The sequence below is a fragment of the Anomaloglossus baeobatrachus genome, chromosome 5 (assembly GCF_048569485.1).
Source record: "Anomaloglossus baeobatrachus isolate aAnoBae1 chromosome 5, aAnoBae1.hap1, whole genome shotgun sequence".
Taxonomy (NCBI): domain Eukaryota; kingdom Metazoa; phylum Chordata; class Amphibia; order Anura; family Aromobatidae; genus Anomaloglossus; species Anomaloglossus baeobatrachus.
The window spans coordinates 104401650-104425248 of record NC_134357.1 but is presented as its reverse complement, the minus strand read 5'-3'; the positions used below and the strand labels follow the sequence as shown (position 1 = coordinate 104425248).

The 23599-nt window shown below is 45.1% G+C and overlaps 1 protein-coding gene across 1 annotated transcript in view; it reads left to right on the top strand.

The window, feature by feature from the left end:
- Positions 1–23599, top strand: part of LOC142312667 (uncharacterized) — a 64256-nt gene that overhangs the window by 22082 nt on the left and 18575 nt on the right. Inside the window, exons 2-3 of the mRNA XM_075351663.1 lie at positions 287–366; positions 468–781. Coding sequence (XP_075207778.1) covers positions 287–366; positions 468–781 — 394 coding nt within the window. The remainder of the gene's footprint in view (positions 1–286; positions 367–467; positions 782–23599) is intronic.

The following is a 23599-nucleotide window of genomic DNA, read 5'->3' as shown; positions in this document are numbered from 1 at the left end:
TGGCCAAGATAACGATATTCCAGTACTGACCCAAACAGTTTGCTGTGCCCTGGTCCTGCCTACATGGACAGGACTACTGACAGGGAGGACAGGTCAGCATTAAAAAAGTAACAAAAAGCTTAAAAAGTAAATGTCATCAGAAATCGGCCTATTATTTATATCAGGTTTTTGTGTATAATGTATTTTTTAATAATAACATTTGTAATTGGGTTTTTTTTTTCATCCATATCACAGTCTTTATTATACGGTTAGGACTGATCCTAATTTCTGGTTGTGTTTCCTTCAGCTTACGTCACACCTGAGGAGAAGCTGAGAAGATTGTCACATTGTATGATGATGCTGCCATCACCCCTCTTCAAGAAGGAGGTCAGTGAGAAAACTGAGGGCAACATCACTGTCTTTTTTATAAGGGGGTTTTGTATTTGGATGTTCATATTCATCTTTCTAACAATCTATTGTCTTCCCAGCGCCTGATGCCGACTAATCCAATGGCCCAAAGGAGATATCAAGTCAGGCAAGATGAATATCCAAGACCATCCAAGACCGTCCAGACCAGAGAGAAGAGAAAGAGAGAAGAAGAAATAAAGACCATGAGAGATCTCTGCAAAGACCTGGATGAAGAAGAACAAGTGAAAAAGCCGTCAGTAAAAAAACTGAAATTGGACAGATTAAATCTACGGATTCCTGAGAGAAGAACTACACGAGAAAGACAGATTCCTGAGAGAAGGATGACAACAGAAAGAAGAATCCAGCAGGACAACAACCGCCAACATGTGAACAGGTTGCTGGGAGGAAGAAGAAACCTCATATGGACCATGCTGCTGGGACCTCTCGAATGAACGGCGGAGGTGAGTATTAATAAAAATCCAGGGTCCTAGGACTGATCGCCTTTTCTCGGGGTCGAGAAGGAATTTTTCCCCTGTGACACAAATTGGCTGAAGGTGTCATGGGGGTTTTTGCCTTCTTCTAGATCAACAGCTTGGGGATAGTTTAGAATTAATAGTTTTAGAAATCACTAAATTAGAAAAAAATAATTTAGAATAACACTGTAATAATAGAGCAGGATAAGAATAGTATAATAGCTTCTCTCTGTACACACTATGGGACCAGTATAATTAGCTCTGTAATATTAATTACTTCACTACACATAGCATCATTAGTTTTGATCCAGGGTCCTAGGACTGATCGCCTTTTCTCGGGGTCGAGAAGGAATTTTTCCCCTGTGGTACAGATTGGCTGAAGATGTCATGGGTTTTTTTTGCCTTCTTCTGGATCAAAAACATTAGGAACTATTTATTAGGAGTTTTGGATACAACACTTAGAACAACAAGGGTAAGAAAAATAATAAATAAATAACAATAGGTGAACATATAAAAAGTAATAGTGCCGTAATAATAAAAATGGTAGTAATAATCTCAGATTTGTCCTAGCCCCAGTTAGTTAGTAATTTAGTGATAAGTTAGTGTAGGGACCCATCTGAAGAGGTCGCCTTGACGTTGGCAGATGGGCTCGCACAATTTGATCACATTGTGCGCCAAGAACCTCACATGTATTTGTATAGAAAATATAGTATCTATGTAGAGATCATGGCAGCTTAACCCCTCATATGCTGAAGTCCACATCTAGGTGGTTAGTCAGAAGGAGATGGCTTTCTCTACACTCAATGACTCCCAGTGCTGAGATTGCAGGTGCTGATGACCACGACACAGACCTAATCGGATACCTGTCGGAGTTCTCCGACTGCTCTGCCGCTGTTTGTTGTACCGCTGCTGCCCACCAGCTCTTTACCATGTCATGGAGCCCGACACCTTACAGTGTGAGTCATCAGATATCATGCACACTGACTGGCACAAGTAGTTCACCACCGAGCTCAGAACTGACAGATCAGTGAATTCATTTTTAGACCTTGATAAAGGTTGTATCTATTCTAAGAAAATACTGAGTGAAGAGCAGATATTACTGTGTTCCAGACTCGCACATTCATACACATTAGTCTGTGTGCAGCCACCTTCATGCTCCTGTGCCGCCCCCGTGCCAGCAGCCACCTTCACGTTCCGCTCTCAGAAGTCGTGTTGTCCCTTCATCAGTATTCCCCTCCTCTACGCAGATTCAGGCTCCCAACCCCCAATATTCACAGTGTGAGGATTGATGTTTTAGTACCAAACTTTCTCCTCTACATATGATACTCATCTGAGGCTATGTGCACAGGTTACTTTTTTGTGTGCAGATTTTCTATAGATAAAAAAAACATGTTTTAGTAGGGAAAAGACAGGCAGCAGGAAAAAATGCACATTTTTTATCATTTGCGAGTTTTTTCATGTGTTTTTCATGATTTTTTTTTTGTCATGGTGATTGTGGAGGTTCAGACGCTGTAGCCACGTGATCGCCACCAGGTATCTGGCTGATGTTACAGCAGGGACCCAACTCTTAGTGCCCGGAGCGGTGCCTGCGCTGCTCCTAGCAGTTTAACCCCCTGAATGCTGCAATCAATGAGATAGCAGTATTCAGAAAGCAGGGAGAGGGATCGCCTACCTCTTCCTGGCGATAGGGTCCCTGTTATGTGATCACAGGGACCCGATTGCTGCCATGGCAACCCTGGGTCATTACCATGATGACCCCGGGTTACCGAGCTACGGAGAGCCTCACAAATCATACCGTATTCATGGTGTGTGAGGTGAAGCATCAGTGCTGCAAGTGCTGCCCTGATAGATATAACCCATTGTAGTGATCGAGCTCTGCAGGGGATTATATCAGATGCAGGAGAAAACGCAGAAACAAATGACATGCTGCTAATTTTTTCTGCAACAAAATCTGCAAGAAGCGACATGTGAACAGCAAGTCAGGATTGTTATACACTTTGCTGGCATTCGTTTTTTTTGCAGTATTGATTAAAATCTGCAAAGAAATACGCATGAAAAAAGTAGCAAAAAAGAAAAGTGTGCACATGGCCTTACAATGTTTTTTAGTTCAGCCATATTTAGCTTTTTTGCCCTTTCTGTGTAACTGCCATGCTGCTGTATTGTATAAAGGATTATTTGTGACTAGTGATGGGCGAACCCCCCCAATGTTCAGTGTTCGGGAGACTCGCCCGAATGTTTTGTAAAGTTCTAGTTCTTGTTCTGAGATAACGCGAACTTGCGTCCGAACCCCGAACTTGGACTTTACAGTTATGGGATGGGGCAGGCGGTAAAATAAATAATACAGTTAATAATAAACATAGTCATTATAATTACAGGTCCCGCGACGCGTCCTGAAGATTCTGTCTCTCGCCGCTTCTACTTCCAATCATCGCTGTGCCCTCCCGGTGACCAGGACGGACGATAGGCCTTCTGTGATGTCATAGCAATGTGACCAGTCACGTGTGAATGTTATAATATCTCATTAGCTACAGACTTGTCACATGACTATGACATCATGCAAGGTCCTGTCGTGTCAGTGTTTTTGTACTCCCGCTACTAGGTGCTCGCCCGAGCATCTCAGTACTCGATATACTCGGTGAGCGACGAATACTGGCGAGATGCTCGGGCAAATGCTCAGCTCCCCCTCCCTGCATGTCAGCGCTCTTTACAGAGTCAGCCCACATGCAGGGATTGGCTGCCACACACTCATGCCACAGCCGATTAATAGCGGCGCTGGGAATCAGGTGATCGGAGATCACCGTAGCTATAGTAACCCGCTTGTTACATTACTATGTCAACGGTGGCAGCGGTGACATCACCGCTTATCAACCCGCAGCCTCTGCTCGAGTACACAGCACCGGGAGCAGAAGCGTCTTCCTCCCCCTCATGCTGTCTGATATAGCAGAGCTAGATCGGTTGAAGAAGAAAGAAGACCAGGATCGTGGAGGCGTGAGAGGGAGTAATAAAGATGGAGTCCCCAAGTGTGTGTGTCTGTTTATTTATTTATAATAAAGTATTTTTTCTGTGTGTGATGTCTTTTTTTTAACCCTTTATTGGAGATTCTTAATGGCCAGGTCAAACTTGCCCTGACATTAAGAATCTCAGGCTTTATAACAGCTGGTAAAACAAAGCTGGTATTAAACCCTTACTACCCAGCGTACCACTCGGCACCAGGGCTGCTGGAGGGATTGGATACAGAGCCAGAAGATAGCACTTCTACAAACGCGCCATTTTATGAGGCGGCTGCGGACTACAATTCTCAGCGGGGGGGCCCAGAAAGCTTGGGCCACCCTGCGCTGCGGATTCTAATCCCCAGCTGCCTAGTTGTACCTGGCTGGACACAAATATTTGGTGAAGCCCACGTCATTTTTTTTAATTATTTCATGAAATACTTAAAACAAGGGCTTCCCTATATTTTTGATTCCCAGCCAGGTATAAAAAGGCAGCTGGAGGTTGAAGGCAGCCGTCTGTACCTGGCTAGCATACAAAAATATGGTGTGTTTAGTTTTTTGGTAAAAAACTTTTAAAAAATAAGGGCTTCCCTGATTTTCTATTGCCAGTGAAGGGAACACCAATCAGTGGGGGTTAGCAGCCAGTAGCTGCTTGGATTACCCTTAGCGAGAAATAGAAAATGCAGCGGGAGCCCACACATTTTTTTTTTTAATTATTTTTTTAAATAACTAAAAAAAAATAAAAAATAATAAAAAAATGGGCTTCCTTGTATTTTGATCAAATGCCAGGCAGATGGGGGTGGCAGCCTGTAGCCATCTGCTTTATGTGCGCTTAGAATCAAAAGTACCGCGGAGGGCTACGTCATTTTTTTAAATGATCTATTTTTATATACCTAAATATTGTGTACAATATAATAAATAAATATATATATATATATATATATATATATATATATATATACAGCTCTGGCAAAAATTAAGAGACCACTGCAAAATTTTCAGTTTTTCTGATTTTTCTCTTTACAGGTATATTTTTGAGTAAAATGTGAAATTGTTGTTTTATTCTATAAACTACTATTTTCAGAAAATAAATACAACATTTTTGCTTGGAAATTTGGAGACATGCTGTCAATAACTTATAGAATAAAAGAGAAATTTACATGACTACATAGCTGTTCCCTCCTCTAACAGACAATCACAGACACACATTCTCTGTGTCGGGTCTGTAATTGCCTGACATCACAATACTGTAAAAATAAATAAATCATTAAAAAAAAGACGTAGCGCTCTGCAGTATTTTTGATTCTCAGCGTAGATAAAGCAGACGGCTATGGGCTGCCACCCCCATCTGCCTGGCGTTACCTGGCTGGCAATCAAAATACAGGGAAGCCCATTAATTTTTTTTTATTTCAAAAACGAATTAAAAAAAAATGCATGGGCTCCCGCCGTATTTTGATCGCCAGTCAGGTAAAGCCAGGCAGCTGGGGGCTGGGATTCTCAGCAGCCCGCAGCCGCCCCTGGAAATGGCGCATTATTTCTTAGCGCCATTTCTAGTCATGTTACCCGACTCGTTCAGCGGCCCTGGTGCCGGGTGGCACGCTTGGTAATAAGGGTTTAATACCAGTTTTGTATTCTCAGATGGTACTAAGCTGGAAATTCATGGTGTCACGCCAAATTAGACATGGTCACCATGAATTTCTAGGAAACAGTAAAAAAAAAAAATTAACAGAGAAATTTTTTTTTATTAGAAATAAAACAAAAAAACCATTGAGACTACCTCTTTATTATAAAAAAAGATCCTTAGTCCGACATAATCCACTGGGACAGCAATGTTAACTCTGCTTCATCACTCTGTACAAACACAGTCTATACACAGTGAGAAGCAAAAAAAAAGCAATGTCAACTCTGCTTCATCACTGTGCACAGACAGTGTCTATACATAGTGAGAAGCAAAGAGACCCATATGAGCTCTGCTACATCACTCTGCACAGAGCTATGTAGCAGAGCTGACAGTGAGGGGATGATTGCACTTACACTGCCTACAAGTAGTATTCAACCCCCTGCAGATTTAGCAGGTTTACACATTCGGAATTAACTTGGCATTGTGACATTTGGACTGTAGATCAGCCTGGAAGTGTGAAATGCACTGCACCAAAAAATGTTATTTCTTTTTTTATTTTTTTTTTTAAATTGTGAAAAGTTTATTCAGAGGGTCATTTATTATTCAACCCCTCAAACCACAAGAATTCTGTTTGGTTCCCCTAAAGTATTAAGAAGTATTTCAGGCACAAAGAACAATGAGCTTCACATGTTTGGATTAATTATCTCTTTTTCCAGCCTTTTCTGACTAATTAAGACCCTCCCCAAACTTGTGAACAGCACTCATACTTGGTCAACATGGGAAAGACAAAGGAGCATTCCAAGGCCATCAGAGACAAGATCGTGGAGGGTCACAAGGCTGGCAAGGGGTACAAAACCCTTTCCAAGGAGTTGGGCCTACCTGTCTCCACTGTTGGGAGCATCATCCGGAAGTGGAAGGCTTATGGAACTACTGTTAGCCTTCCACGGCCTGGACAGCCTTTGAAAGTTTCCACCCGTGCCGAGGCCAGGCTTGTCCGAAGAGTCAAGGCTAACCCACGGACAACAAGGAAGGAGCTCTGGGAAGATCTCATGGCAGTGGGGACATTGGTTTCAGTCAATACCATAAGTAACGTACTCCACCGCAATGGTCTCAGTTCCAGACGAGCCCGCAAGGTACCTTTACTTTCAAAGCGTCATGTCAAGGCTCGTCTACAGTTTGCTCATGATCACTTGGAGGACTCTGAGACAGACTGGTTCAAGGTTCTCTGGTCTGATGAGACCAAGATCGAGATATTTGGGGCCAACCACACATGTGACGTTTGGAGACTGGATGGCACTGCATACGACCCCAAGAATACCATCCCTACAGTCAAGCATGGTGGTGGCAGCATCATGCTATGGGGCTGTTTCTCAGCCAAGGGGCCTGGCCATCTGGTCCGCATCCATGGGAAGATGGATAGCACGGCCTACCTGGAGATTTTGGCCAAGAACCTCCGCTCCTCCATCAAGGATCTTAAGATGGGTCGTCATTTCATCTTCCAACAAGACAACGACCCAAAGCACACAGCCAAGAAAACCAAGGCCTGGTTCAAGAGAGAAAAAATCAAGGTGTTGCAGTGGCCTAGTCAGTCTCCTGACCTTAACCCAATTGAAAACTTGTGGAAGGAGCTCAAGATTAAAGTCCACATGAGACACCCAAAGAACCTAGATAACTTGAAGAAGATCTGCATGGAGGAGTGGGCCAAGATAACTCCAGAGACCTGTGCCGGCCTGATCAGGTCTTATAAAAGACGATTATTAGCTGTAATTGCAAACATGGGTTATTCCACAAAATATTAAACCTAGGGGTTGAATAATAATTGACCCACACTTTTATGTATAAAATGTATTAAAATTTAACTGAGCAACATAACTTGTTGGTTTGTAAGAGTTATGCATCTGTTAATAAATCCTGCTCTTGTTTGAAGTTTGCAGGCTCTAACTTATTTGCATCTTATCAAACCTGCTAAATCTGCAGGGGGTTGAAGACTACTTGTAGGCACTGTACGTCTCGCATTGCATCACCCCATTCTCCCGACAGGAGAGCTTCAGCTGCATGGAAATAAACGCAGATGACCCACTGCTGTCGGGAGAATGGGCGGCGTGATGCGATGACACTTGCATCACAGCGCACCAGGACCTTTGACGACGTCATACTCACGTGACCAGTCTGTAGCCAATGAGGTAATACAAGATTGACACGTGACTGGTCACATGGGTATGATGTCACGGTCACGGCAGGTCCTTTTAGCCAGAGGTGCTCCCCGGGTGGCACAGCAATATTCGGACAGACACGGAAGCGGTGGGAGGCAGAGTCTGCAGGGCGCGTCGCAGGACCTGTAAGTATGATCAGAATGTTTTTTAATGACGTGCTCTTTTTTTTACAGCCTCTGGACCCGAACTGCAGGACTAAGTGCGCACAGTGCGTTTTTCGAAGCGTTTTGCTCTTTTTTCGAGTGCATTTTTCGGCTCAAAACTGCATGACTTTGCTTCCCCAGTAAAGTCTACGAGTTTTCATTTTTGCTGTCGCACACAACTTTTTTTTTTTAGCTGCGTTTTGGAGATGAAAAAAAAATGGTCATGTCAATTCTATTCTACATTTTTTCTACATTTTTCACCCATTGGAAAAATGCAGCAAAACGTAGAGATCAAAAACGCACCAAAACGCGGCAAAAACGCTGCATCTTTCTAGTCACAAAAAATGGCAAGGTGCGTATATAGCCCAACACAAGATTCCCAGGAAAGCTCATGTATGGGGTCGTGTGTACGAACACCATGTGTTCGGTACAGACCCCGAACTTTACAGTTTGGGTTATCCCATTCCCATTTGTGACCCTTGAAATACAACAGTTCCAAAAAAAGTTGGGGCGCTGTCTAAAATGTAAAGAAACCCTCCATATTGTGCTCAGCATTGATGGTGTTTTTTATGTGTGTGCTGTCCGCTGCTGTGGACACTAATGTAACCCCATACCAGAAGAGATGGCGGATTTTTAACTGTGTGCTGATAACAAGCTGGATGGTCCCTCAACTCCTCAGTTCGCAGCACGTAGTGTCCGAGGTTTCCATAAAGAATTTCAGATTTTCGTCTAACAACAGAATAGTTTTCCATTTCAACCTCAGCCCATCTAAAATAAGCTTTGGCCCAGAAAAGACATTGGCGTTTCTGGATTGTGCTGATATTTGTTTGTTTTTTTTGTGCATGATCGAGCTTTACCTTACCATTGTGGACTGCACGGCAAAATGTGTTCACAGCGAATGATTTCTGGACGTATTCTTGAGCCCGTGCAGTGATTAGCATGGCTGACTCACGCTTGTTTTTAAAGGGAATCTGTCAGGTCCAAAATGCAGCCACAACCACGAGCAGTTCTGGGTACATACTGCTAATCCTTGCCTAACCGTCAATGTATACACTAGCATACAGCGTCGATCTGGCTTGCCGAGGTACTGGGGAAATTCCCGTAGGCCCCGACCTTGTCTTCAATCTAATCTGTCTCTGGCAACCTGCAGGGGCCCCCGCCGGGTGTATTAACATGATCTGTGGTCACGGCAGGTGACGATATTGTATGTAGCAGTCAGAGGACAGTAGTAGCTACAGGGGGGGTAGAGGGGGCGGTCCTGACCTGGAGGGGCACACGGAGCTTAAGAGCTGTCAGCGTGGCAGGGGCAGAATAGAAGAACCTTCAGAGAGGAAGAAAATGCATTTAGAGGTTTAGCAGCCAGGACTTGTGATGACTCATGCCCATGTGACCGTGTGGGAGGAGCCGGCAGGAGACACTGAAGGAGATGTGCCCGGTAATGAGGGATGGGGGGTGCAGTGTGAGTGGCATATGAGGGGTCCAGACTGTGACAGAGGGGTGTTAAGGGATACAGGGCGTGTGGGTTATGGGGTTTCAGTGTGTTTGAGAGAGGGGTAATTCGGGGTACAGCCAGGCTGTGAGAGATATGTGTGATTTGGGGGGTGCAGGGTATGTGTGATTTGGGGGTGCAGGGTGTGTGCACCAGTCCCTGCTGCATGACGTGAGTCAAGTCCACACAGTTACCATATATCAGGAGGGATTAGGGAAAGAGGGATAGCAGCAGTCAGAGCATGGGATGGCATTGGGATAGCTGAATGCTGAGCTGAGAGAATGAGGCTCTTTTCCTCATCACCCAGCTTTTCCATGTTCTCATATCCATCTTGTCCTCAGCTCCCAGCTTTCCCATTCTCTGATCTCATAAGACACTTTGGTGCTGAGGACAAGATGGCTATCAGGACATTGAAAAGTTGGGTGCTGAGGAAAAGAACCGAGTGTCCAGAGAAATTATACTGTACCCCAAATGTCTTATCCTGGACCGAGTATCAAGTGTCATTTTCCTGTATCCCCAGTGTTAGCGTCATTATCCTGTACCCCAATGTCATTATCCTTTACCCCAGTGTCAGTGTCATTATCCTGTACCCCAGTGTCAGTGTCATTATCCTGTAGCCCAGTGTCAGTGCCATTATTCCGTACCCCCAGTGTCCTTATCCTGTACCCCATTGTCAGTGTCATTATCCTTTAACCCAGTGTCAGCGTCATTATCCTGTACCCTATTGTCAGTGTCATTATCCTGTATCCCCAGTATCAGTATCCTGTACCCCCAGTGTCATTACCCTGTACCCACAGTGTCAGTATCCTGTAATCCAGTGTCAGTATCCTGTACCCCCAGTATCAGTTTCATGGACCCCCAATATCTGTGTCATTACCCTGAACCCCCAGTGTCAGTATCCTGTATCCCCAGTGTCAGTATCCTGTACCCCCAGTGTCAGTATCTTGTACTCTCAGTGGCAATGTTATTATCTTTGGCCATATGTGTGAAGATGTAATTTACCCTCTCACTGTATATGCTGTGATACTATGTCATGATATGTATATTTCCCTGGTTGTATTAGTTGTAATTCATGTATTTTCTTGGGGGAGCTACTGGTCTCAATGTGTCTCTCTCATACAATTGCAGTCTTGGCATCTAATGTGATTATGTAAATAGCCTGTCCTCTTCTATCCAGAGTTGTGTATCTAGTCTGTAATTGCATTGGCCAGTGAAGGAATAGTCATTGTTCTGCACAGCAGGGGATCCCTTCATCTACTGTGGCTGGCAGACATATGGGAGCCCTGTGATGGACCAAACCATTGATGAAAGGATGTGTGACCCCTACCCCCTGAACATGGTGGGCTGGTCAAGGAGCACAGACAATGCATTTCCCTTTTTGTAACTTCAGAGTGAGCTAAAACTTGGAAAGAGAAAGAGCTCCCAGCCTGGGTGGCTGTGGACACGGACGGAGCTAGGCCTGTGTGGCGGCCCGTGGGATTGTGTGGAACTCTTTGGACTACTGTAAGGACGATTGCTTTGTTATCTGGTCCGAGGATTGTCGGGAAGGGCCCCCGAATCTGTTTTACGTGGACTTATCGTGTGCTGTTCCAGTGTTCTTGTGAATAAACCTGTTGGATCGTCCCTCGGCCTCGTCCATCCTTTGCTCTGTTGTACACTCCCGTCACAAACTGGTTGGCAGCGCTGGGATCAGAGCAGAAGGAATGGAGGACAATGGCTCAACATCAGGAACCAGCACTGCAGAGTCCAAGACCTGGACTTTGGGGAGCCTGCAATCAAAGGCCCGTGAAGTAGGAGTTCGTTTCAAAGGACTCTCCAAGGAGCAGCTGATTGAGGCGCTAGAAGGAGTCTGCTCGCAAAATGACGTGGAGGAAGGATCCTCACAGCAAATGGAAGAAAGACGGCAGCCGGAGGTAAATACCCAAAAAAGTCAGTGGGTTGTGTGGTACGAGGAGGAGATGGCCTTGCTGGGAGAGGAGACCACCATAGAATATAAGATGCAGGTCATGCGTGGAGCTAAAGAGAAGGAGCGCAGGATGGAGGAGATGGCACTGCTGGATAAGCAGCTCGCTGTGGAAGCCGCGAGAGGTTCCAGACAGACTGTAACCCCAGCACCCAACATGAGGGAACTTCCCAGGGTGTCCCACAAAGACTTTAAGCCGTTTAATGAGGCTGCAGGCGACATTGAGGGCTTCTTCCAGGACTTTGAGCATCAGTGTCGATTAATGGAAGTCCCGGACAGGGAGCGTGTCCGGCATCTGGTTGGGCTCCTAGAGGGGGGAGCTGCTGAAGCCTATAGAGCTATGGACCCTCGGTGGAACTGTGAGTATGCGGATATTAAACAGACTATTCTAGAACATTATGCTTTAACGCCAGACACTTACAGGACTCAGTTCCGTGCTTTAGCCTGTGATGGGGAAGTGTCTTTTAAGATATATGCTCATAGACTCAAACAAATATGTAATCGCTGGCTGGAGGCAGAGGAGGCCTTATCTTGGGAGACCTTCCTGCAGGTCATCCTAAAAGAACAATTCTTTGCCCAGTGCCCCGCTGAGATCCGGGAATGAGTGCGTGAGAGAAAGCCGTCAACTGTGGAACAAGCTGCTGCTCTAGCTGATGAGGTGCTCACCATCAAGCCTCAGTGGAGGGTTCTGTTGGAGGATGGAGAGACGCCTAACAGCTCCACAACACCGGATGCCCCCAGTTATTCTGTCCCCATTGTTCCCCGTTCCTCTAAGCCACCACATGTTGATACCACATCACACATCATCATCATGATACCACACCACATAGCCACCACATGTTCCCGTGTTAATGTGCCTCCAGTTGCTTCTACTGCACTTTCTGGAATACGCCGGGGAGAGGAAGTAACAGAGCGCAGGTGTTATGTTTGTAGGCATCCCGGGCATTTGCAGGCCTCATGCCCAGCCAGCCCATGGAGGAATCATCCTCAAACCCCTACAGCACCTTCAGGTTGGAGCCGGCCTCCAAGTTCCCCTACCCCTTACCCAAGAGGACGCCTTGGATGGAGGGAGACCCAGCTCAGATGCTATCAATGTGGACAGCCAGGGCATCGGCAAGTCTCCTGCCCAGCTGTTCAAATGAGGACTGATCCTGCACCCAATCGGATTGTTAATTATTTACAGCCCAGTGCCATGGAGGAAGATGTGGCACCGCTAAGTGAGGACTGGCCTAGTGACTCAGCCCCCCATGTTGCACCACCAGGAGTTTACGGGGTGCGACCCGCAGTTATGATGACTTCTGCTCATCGAGGTAAGCACTTGCAGGAGGTTGTGCTGGATGGACAGAGACTTGTTGGATTTTGTGACTTGGGTGCTTTCCTCACACTGGCTGATCCCCGAGTGGTTCGGCCTGAGGCAATCCATAGAGGACCTGGGATTGTCATTGAACTGGCTGGTGGACAATGGAGGACTATTCCCACAGCCACTGTGGATCTGAACTTTGGTTTTGGGGTCAGGCGATGTGTGGTTGGGGTGATGGGTGGTCTGCCTGCAGCTGTTCTCCTGGGCAATGATGTGGGAGAGCTACGATGCCAATTCGTGGCTGCATGAAGCCACATGTAAGTAACGCCCTGCCTGTGTGTACTTAACCAGTGACCTGTAGAGGTCCCTAGTACGTACACAAGTTGGGAGGGGGAGGGATTGTGAAGATGTAATTTACCCTCTCACTGTATATGCTGTGATACTATGTCATGATATGTATATTTCCCTGGTTGTATTAGTTGTAATTCATGTATTTTCTTGGGGGAGCTACTGGTCTCAATGTGTCTCTCTCATACAATTGCAGTCTTGGCATCTAATGTGATTATGTAAATAGCCTGTCCTCTTCTATCCAGAGTTGTGTATCTAGTCTGTAATTGCATTGGCCAGTGAAGGAATAGTCATTGTTCTGCACAGCAGGGGATCCCTTCATCTACTGTGGCTGGCAGACATATGGGAGCCCTGTGATGAACCAAACCATTGATGAAAGGATGTGTGACCCCTACCCCCTGAACATGGTGGGCTGGTCAAGGAGCACAGACAATGCATTTCCCTTTTTGTAACTTCAGAGTGAGCTAAAACTTGGAAAGAGAAGGAGCTCCCAGCCTGGGTGGCTGTGGACACGGACGGAGCTAGGCCTGTGTGGCGGCCCGTGGGATTGTGTGGAACTCTTTGGACTACTGTAAGGACGATTGCTTTGTTATCCGGTCCGAGGATTGTCGGGAAGGGCCCCCGAATCTGTTTTACGTGGACTTATCGTGTGCTGTTCCAGTGTTCTTGTGAATAAACCTGTTGAATCGTCCCTCGGCCTCGTCCATCCTTTGCTCTGTTGTACACTCCCGTCACAATATGTAATTAGTCTTCAGGGGAGCCTCTAAATTTGATGATAGTACTACAGGAGGGGGCCTCAATATAAATATATGTAAAAAAAAAAAAAAAAGCCTGCTCTGCCTATACAGCAGTATTGTCAGAATATACAGGACTAGTAAAGGGTGGCGCTCCCCGGGGCAGATGGTGACGCAGCTTGAATGGTGCAGCTCTCCACAGGTAGAGCTGGGCCCTAGGGTGGATGGGGGTAGTAGTAGGCGATGGCGGGGGTTGCTGGGCTTGATGCGCAATGTGCAGACGAATATGGGACTTCACTGTGCTGGATTCCAGCTGATCCCGGGTAGTTCGGAGGTCGCGTCTGGTGCACCGTTCTTAAGTGTACCCCTCCCTGGCTGCCTTCCTGTGCTTGCTTCGCCCTCCTGCCTTGCACCCTTGTTCACTGAACCCTGTGCCAGTGCCCGTGGACCCTTTTGGGTGGCATGAAGCTCTATCCCTTGGTCCTTTTGGGTCACCTTCCAGAGAATTTGTGTGCGGTGTGTGGCTTCGGTGCTTGAAGTCACCTCAGCCACTGGTTTTGCTAGTGGAGTACATAGGTTCTTCTCCTCTAGCCTAGGGACTAGTCCCCGTGTTGTTACCAAGTCCTTCCACCTGTAGATTTTATGTGGAACAAGGCAAAGGAAGGTTATCTCCTGTGGTCTCTAGGACCCCTTCTGTCTCTGCCTGGGCCGAGCGGTACCAGCTCCAGGCCTTGGGTCTTCGCTCCTCCACCACTCCTTTCCTTCTTTCTCCACACTCCACCACCGACTGAATGAATCTGTCCCCACTTGTAAGGCTCCATTACCTGGCTTGGCTTCGGGTATAATCATGCCCTTGCCATGTCTGATGAGGTGTTACAGAGTGAGGATGTTGTGCTTTATGTGAACCGGTTGTGACCTCCTCCATACCCAGGATGGGATACCACACCTCTGGCTGAGGTACAGTGCCTCTGTGGCGACTGAAGCCTCAGGGGCGCCACACACTCGTGGCCGATCATTACCTGATAATTATGTAAATGTGTGAATGTGGAAAGAGAAGACAATTATTTACCAGTGTCTCCAAATGGAAAAGTGTATTGGAGTGGTAATGCTTCACACCTCCAAATATTGACTCTTATAGGAGATTTCCCAAGTCAGTTGGGACAGACCCTACATGGGTTGATAGATGGCGGCATAGGGGGATTAATTTTAGTAATCTTTTCCATTGGAAGATGTTGCATAACGTTTTGCTTCACTTTGAATATTGTTTGGCTGATAGACTCGGTGGTTACCGAGGACAAGGATGTCCGTGTGTAAGAAATTGTAAGATGTGTAAGATTGTGAATAATAGATTCCATTATTAACTACAATAAAGAAGATGCTACAATAAATCCTGTGATATAGCGCAGTGCACAGTACAGTTCTCTTCTGCACACTGTAGAGTTTGTGAATAGGCGTATGTTATAGTGAGAGAAGCTGAAAATGAACAAGTAATAAAATGTTTATTGTAGCTATTGTGTGGACCTCTAGAGTCAATTTCCTTGGTAGGCCCCTGGTACCCCGCTCTGACCCTGCTAGCATAGATAACGTGATCTTTAGAAGAAGTATTTCTGGCTAAAAGTACAATTTTATTTCCCCACCCCGGGAAAGTTCTAGCTGATACGACTATGAATGAATGAACAGTCCTTCAAAATTTAAAAAGAACCTGTCAACTGGTTTTTCCTCTATAAGCTGCGGCCACCACCAGTAAGCCCCTATATATAGTATTCTAGCATTCTGTATATAGTATAAATCATGTGATTTCTTTTCCTGAGGAAGGAGACGGCGATGTCTCTGAAACGCGTAGAACTGTGAAATAAAGGAAATCTTTTTCTCTACAGCATCTGTGGTTTTTAGCGCGGCATTTAAACCGGTTTTCATGCCCAATTTATATTATAAACTGCTCTCCGGGGCCACTGCTAAACCGCAAAAAGCACTCACATGCGATCATAGGTGGTTGTGACTGGCACAACCCTACCAGGTGAGTGTATCTCTTTCTGTCTCTCTACCCTCATACCGGGCAAGACCCTATTGCGCTTTGTCCCCCCTACAGCTTAGCATTCTGTATATAAGAGCCCAGGCCGCTCTGTTGAACGTAAAAAAAGAGCTTTCATTATAGTTATCTGTGGGATGGTCTGGTCCAATGGGCGTCGCTGGTCTCAGTCCGGTGCATCCTCTCTAATTGCGATCGACGTTCTCCTTCCCAGCCCCGTGTTCATGATGCATCCTACGTTATCCACAGAGTCCTTCATTGCGCCCCTGCTCTCTGCCCTGCTGGGGACAGATCAAAGTATTGTAGTGCGCATGCGCATGACCTTCCCCCATGCATGTGCATTACAGTAGTTAACTCTGCCCTCAGCAGGGCATAGAAAAGTGCGTGTGTACAGAAGAATAATGGAGAACTCTGTGAGGATGATGTAGGACGCACCGTCCACATGGAGCTGGGGAGGAGGTCGGCGATGGAAGTAAGCAAGATGGTGCAATACAGAGACCAGCGACGCCCATCGGACCGGACCACCCCACAGGTGAATATAATAAAAGCTCTTTTTTACGTTATACAGATCGGCCTGGACTCTTATAAACAGCATTCCAGAATACTATATACGTATAACAGCTCACTGGTACTGGCCGCAGCTCATAGGGGACAAATCTGGTGACAGGTTCCCTTTATGTTTTGTTTGCTTGTGGGGTTGGGTCCTAAATAAGATCTCCCTTTGTTGTTGGCAGAGAGCTCTGCTGTGTGCTAAAGTTGTTACTCCTGGTGATCACTATGTAAAATTTGTCACCAAACGTATACTGAGGCCAAGATGTTCCCACCAGAGTTTGCGTTTATATACAATATACTTCAGTTCCGCTATTTTAGAAGTTGTACTTTCCTATATACGAGTCTCACTGCAGCTATTTGCCTTTCATCACATGTATTGCACAAGATCATTTTTCACTTTACTTTATTGACAACTGACATAGTTTTCATTTTTCGGTTGCCTAATGGAGACCCCCACTGATACTAGAAAGAAATGTTATTTAATGCTTTCGTTGCCAGAGGGGGTCAGTGTGACGGGGTATGCGACAGAGCAGTAAGGGACGCCAGGCCAAGGAACAATCCAAGAAGATTTAATGAGGCAGGGAGCATAAAACATGCAATATTAAAATGGTTCTTTAGAGTCCACACAAAGGAAATAGTTCCGGGGGCGCCAAGGAGAATGCAAAAGTCCTCAAAGTCCAATCGTCCATGTACGGGCGATAAGGAGCTGGCCTTAGCACAGGTCCTCACCCTTCACTCAACAAAGCATAACTAAAAACTAAAACATGGGGCTGAATCTCCCACCCCTCCTTAGATCCACCCCCTTAACATTTGCTACTTGTAGCTAGAAAAGGGTTCCTAGACACAGCCTCCAGAGATTGTGTACTAGGCAAGCCCCCTGCAGAGGAGAACAATATATATGACACCCCCCCCAAATCAAAGACAATAGCTATGGCTGAAGCCTGATTGCAATATGATACAGGCTGGGGGGATATAATGTTACATCACATCCTGACATAGTATTACAGCAAATACAGTGAGAAGGTAAAATACATCACATGGCATCTTATACAAAAATATGGGAGGGAGAAAACTACATACATCATGACAGTCAGCAATTTATTTGATTGTCCCATGGCAGCAGCAAAGGTCCAAGGTTGCTGTTAAAAAAAAATAATCATCCCTGCACCCCCTCTTTACAAGGGCAAATCATATGAGAAGGCGGGTGACGTCTCTGCTATACCCTGTGCAGTCAGGAAGGTTCTGTACATCGGATGAGATGCTTCACTAAGTAAATCACCTCTTCCCGTGCGAGAGGCCCGGTTTCACTTCCCCTTAGGGGGCTTTAAACTGCAATTGTCTGATCACTTGTGCTATATACAGCAGTGCATCAGCACTGTTCTGTACAGCAGAAATCATGATCTCCTATGAATGCTGGCTTGCAGCTCACAGGATTGTATTGACATTGTTAAGATTATGTGGCGTGTGTGTTTGTGTGTGTGTGTGTGTGTTTACATAGTATACAGTTAGGTCCAGAAATATTTGGACAGTGACACAATTTTCGCGAGTTGGGCTCTGCATGCCACCACATTGGATTTGAAATGAAACCTCTACAACAGAATTCAAGTGCAGATTGTAACGTTTAATTTGAAGGTTTGAACAAAAATATCTGATAGAAATTGTAGGAATTGTACACATTTCTTTACAAACACTCCACATTTTAGGAGGTCAAAAGTAATTGGACAAATAAACCAAACCCAAACAAAATATTTTTATTTTCAATATTTTGTTGCGAATCCTTTGGAGGCAATCACTGCCTTAAGTCTGGAACCCATGGACATCACCAAACGCTGGGTTTCCTCCTTCTTAATGCTTTGCCAGGCCTTTACAGCCGCAGCCTTCAGGTCTTGCTTGTTTGTGGGTCTTTCCGTCTTAAGTCTGGATTTGAGCAAATGAAATGCATGCTCAATTGGGTTAAGATCCGGTGATTGACTTGGCCATTGCAGAATGTTCCACTTTTTTGCACTCATGAACTCCTGGGTAGCTTTGGCTGTATGCTTGGGGTCATTGTCCATCTGTACTATGAAGCGCCGTCCGATCAACTTTGCGGCATTTGGCTGAATCTGGGCTGAAAGTATATCCCGGTACACTTCAGAATTCATCCGGCTACTCTTGTCTGCTGTTATGTCATCAATAAACACAAGTGACCCAGTGCCATTGAAAGCCATGCATGTCCATGCCATCACGTTGCCTTCACCATGTTTTACAGAGGATGTGGTGTGCCTTGGATCATGTGCCGTTCCCTTTCTTCTCCAAACTTTTTTCTTCCCATCATTCTGGTACAGGTTGATCTTTGTCTCATCTGTCCATAGAATACTTTTCCAGAACTGAGCTGGCTTCATGAGGTGTTTTTCAGCAAATGTAACTCTGGCCTGTCTATTTTTGGAATTGATGAATGGTTTGCATCTAGATGTGAACCCTTTGTATTTACTTTCATGGAGTCTTCTCTTTACTGTTGACTTAGAGACAGATACACCTACTTCACTGAGAGTGTTCTGGACTTCAGTTGATGTTGTGAACGGGTTCTTCTTCACCAAAGAAAGTATGCGGTGATCATCCACCACTGTTGTCATCCGTGGACGCCCAGGCCTTTTTGAGTTCCCAAGCACACCAGTCAATTCCTTTTTTCTCAGAATGTACCCGACTGTTGATTTTGCTACTCCAAGCATGTCTGCTATCTCTCTGATGGATTTTTTCTTTTTTTTTAGCCTCAGGATGTTCTGCTTCACCTCAATTGAAAGTTCCTTAGACCGCATGTTGTCTGGTCACAGCAACAGCTTCCAAATGCAAAACCACACACCTGTAATCAACCCCAGACCTTTTAACTACTTCATTGATTACAGGTTAACGAGGGAGACGCCTTCAGAGTTAATTGCAACCCTTAGAGTCCCTTGTCCAATTACTTTTGGTCCCTTTAAAACGAAGAGGCTATGCATTACAGAGCTATGATTCCTAAACCCTTTCTCCGATTTGGATGTGAAAACTCTCATATTGCAGCTGGGAGTGTGCACTTTCAGCCCATATTATATATATAATTGTATTTCTGAACATGTTTTTGTAAACAGCTAAAATAACAAAACTTGTGTTACTGTCCAAATATTTCTGGACCTAACTGTATTTACGTGTGTGTGTGTGCTTACATAGTATATGTACCTGTGTGTGTGTTTACATAGTATATGTACCTGTGTGTGTGTGTGTGTTTAGTGTGTGTTTACATAGTATATGTACGCGTGTGTGTGTTTACATAGTATATATACCTGTGTGTGTGTAGTGTGTTTACATAGTATATGTACCTGTGTGTGTTTAGTGTGTGTTTACATAGTATATGTACCTGTGTGTTTACATAGTATATTCACGTGTGTGTGTGTGTGTGCGTCTTTACATAGCATATGTACCTGTGTGTGTTTACATAGTATATGTACGTGTGTGTGTGGGTGTGTGTTTACACATAGTATATGTACCTGTGTGTGTTTACATAATATATGTACCTGTGTGTGTGTGTTTACATAATATATGTACCTGTGTGTGTTTACATAGTATATTTACGTGTGTGTGTGTGTGTGTGTGTGTGTGTGTGATTACATAGTATATTTATGTGTGTTTACATAGTATATGCACGTGTGTGTGTGTGTTTACATAGTATATGTACCTGTGTGTGTGTGTGTGTGTGTGTGTGTGATTACATAGTATATTTATGTGTGTTTACATAGTATATGCACGTGTGTGTGTGTGTGTGTGTGTGTGTGTGATTACATAGTATATGTACCTGTGTGTGTTTACATAGTATATGTACCTGTGTGTGTGTGTTTACATAGTATATGTACCTGTGTGTGTGTGTGTGTGTGTGTGTGTGTGATTACATAGTATATTTATGTGTGTTTACATAGTATATGCACGTGTGTGTGTGTGTGTGTGTGTGTGTGTGTGTGTGATTACATAGTATATGTACCTGTGTGTGTGTGCGTTTACATAGTATATTTACGTGTGTGTGTGTGTTTACATAATATATGTACCTGTGTGTGTGTGTGTTTATATAATATATGTACCTGTGTATGTGTGTATTTACATAACATATGTACCTGTGTGTGTGTTTACATAGTATATGTACTTGTGTGTGTTTACATAGTATATGTACCTGTGTGTGTTTACATAGTATATGTACCTGTGTGTGTGATTACATAGTATATTTATGTGTGTGTGTGTGTGTGTGTTTGCATAGTATATGCACCTGTGTGTGTGTGTGTGTGTGTGAGCGCGTGTGTGTGATTACATAGTATATAAACCTGTGTGTGTGTGTGTGTTTATATAGTATATTTACGTGTGTGTGTGTGTTTACATAGTATATGTACGTGTGTGTGTGTGTGATTACATAGTATATGTACCTGTGTGTGTGTGTGTGTGTGTTTACATAGTATATTTACGTGTGTGTGTTTACATAGTATATTTACGTGTGTGTTTACATAGTATATTTACGTGTGTGTTTACACAGTATATGTACCTGTGTGTGTTTACAAAGTATATGTACCTGTGTGTTTACATAGTATATGTACGTGTGTGTGATTACATAGTATATTTACGTGTGTGTGTTTACATAGTATATGTACCTGTGTGTGTGTTTACATAGTATATGTACCTGTGTGTGTGTTTACATAGTATATGTACCTGTGTGTGTTTACATAGTATATGTACCTGTGTGTGTTTACATAGTATATGTACCTGTGTGTGTGTTTACATAGTATATGTACTTGTGTGTGTTTACATAGTATATGTACCTGTGTGTGTGTGTGTGTGTTTACATAGTATATGTACCTGTGTGTGTGATTACATAGTATATTTATGTGTGTGTGTGTGTGTTTGCATAGTATATGCACGTGTGTGTGTGTGAGCGTGTGTGTGTGTGTGTGAGCGTGTGTGTGATTACATAGTATATGTACCTGTGTGTGTGTGTTTACATAGTATATTTACGTGTGTGTGTGTGTGTGTGTTTACATAGTATATGTACGTGTGTGTGTGTCATGATGTATTTTACCTTCTCACTGTATTTGCTGTAATACTATGTCAGGATGTGATGTCACTTTCCTTTGGTTGTACTTACTGAACACTTTGAAATGTCTTGGGATGTAAGTAACCATACCTTCCCCCCATCTCCTGTGTCTCTGGGCCCATAATGCAATTATCTCTTGTCCACACAGCCAGGGGAACTTCTCATTGTTTCGTAAGCAGTGGATAACGCCAACTATACAAACCTGTAGACATCTCGGAGCCAACCTTCTAGAATCTTCTAGTGGGCCCAACCATTGCATAGACCCCTACACTTGAGGGGCGGGCCCACGAGCTCAAACAATTCACTCCTGTTTCTAAATGCAGTTGGGAGTTGAGTTGTTGAAGAGGAAGGGAGCGAGATCTGAATCTGCGGACAGACATCGCCGTCCAGTGGATTGTGTGGGATTTCTGGGACTCTGAAAAGGACTATTACGTTGTGATCGGGCACTTTGGATTATCGGGAGGTGCCCCCGAATCTGTTTTATTTGGACTTGTCGTGTGCTGTTCCTGTATTCCTGTTAGTAAACCTGTTGGATCATCCTCGGCCTGTTGTCTCTCTTTGCTCTGATGTACACCCCGTCACAAACTGGTGGCAGCGGCGGGATCAGAGCAGAAGAAATGGAGGACAACAGCCAATCGACGTCTGAAACCAGAACCTCAGGATACAGGAACTGGACTGTGGCGAGTCTACAAACAAAGGCCCGTGAATTAGGTGTCGGCTACAAAGGACTCTCTAAGGAGCAACTAATTGAGGCATTGGAACACGCTTGCCTGCAAGATGGCACCGAGGAACAATTTCCACAGCAAGGGGAGCAAAGACGGGAGCCGGAGGTGAATACACAAAAAAGTCAATGGGTTGTGTGGTACAAGGAAAAGATGGCACTGCTTGGAGATGAGGCCACCATAGAAGATAAGAGGGAGGCCATGCGTGGAGCTGAAGAGAAGGAGCGCAGGATGGAGGAGATGGCATTGCTGGATAAGCAGCTCGCTGTGGAAGCCGCGAGAGGTTCCAGACAGACTGTAACCCCAGCACCCATCATGAGGGAACTTCCCAGAGTGTCCCGCAAAGACTTCAAGCAGTTTAATGAGGCTGCTGGTGACATTGAGGGCTTCTTCCAGGACTTTGAGCATCAGTGTCGATTAATGGAAGTCCCAGAAAGGGAGCGCGTCCGGCATCTGGTTGGGCTCTTAGAGGGTGGAGCTGCTGCAGCCTATAGAGCTATGGACCCTCGGTGGAACTGTGAGTATGCGGATATTAAACAGACTATTCTAGAACATTATGCTGTAACGCCAGACACTTACAGGACTCAGTTCCGTACTCTAGCATGTGATGAGGAAGTGTCCTTCAAGATGTATGCCCACAAACTCAAACATCTGTGGCATCGTTGGTTGGAGGCAGAGGAGGCCTTAACCTTGGAGACCGTTGTGAAGATGTAATTTACCCTCTCACTGTATATGCTGTACAGATTCCTATTTCAAGCTGGGTTCATTGTCTTATTTGAACTACTTCTGTGTACATTTCTATTGTTGTAGGTAATCACCCCCTAAAATGCAAGGTTATATCCTCTTGAGGCACTTCCATCCCTGGGAGTAGGGGGAGGTGGGCCTAGAGTCCAACTAGTGTAAACTCTGTTTACCTGGGAGATTCAGTCAGAGTGAGCTGAAACTTGAAGGGAGCAGGAGCTCCAGCCTGTGTGGCTGTGGACACGGACGGAGCTAGGCCTGTGTGGCGGCCCGTGGGATTGTGTGGAACTCTTTGGACTACTGTAAGGACGATTGCTTTGTAATCCGGTCCGAGGATTGTCGGGAAGGGCCCCCGAATCTGTTTTACGTGGACTTATCGTGTGCTGTTCCAGTGTTCTTGTGAATAAACCTGTTGGATCGTTCCTCGGCCTGTTGTCTCTCCTTGCTCTGCTGTACACCCCGTCACAAACTGGTTGGCAGCGCTGGGATCAGAGCAGAAGGAATGGAGGACAATGGCTCAACATCAGGAACCAGCACTGCAGAGTACAAGACCTGGACTTTGGGGAGCCTGCAATCAAAGGCCCGTGAAGTAGGAGTTCGTTTCAAAGGACTCTCCAAGGAGCAGCTGATTGAGGCGCTAGAAGGAGTCTGTTCGCAAAATGACGTGGAGGAAGGATCCTCACAGCAAACGGAAGAAAGACGGGAGCCGGAGGTGAATACCCAAAAAAGTCAATGGGTTGTGTGGTACAAGGAAAAGATGGCACTGCTTGGAGATGAGGCCACCATAGAAGATAAGAGGGAGGCCATGCGT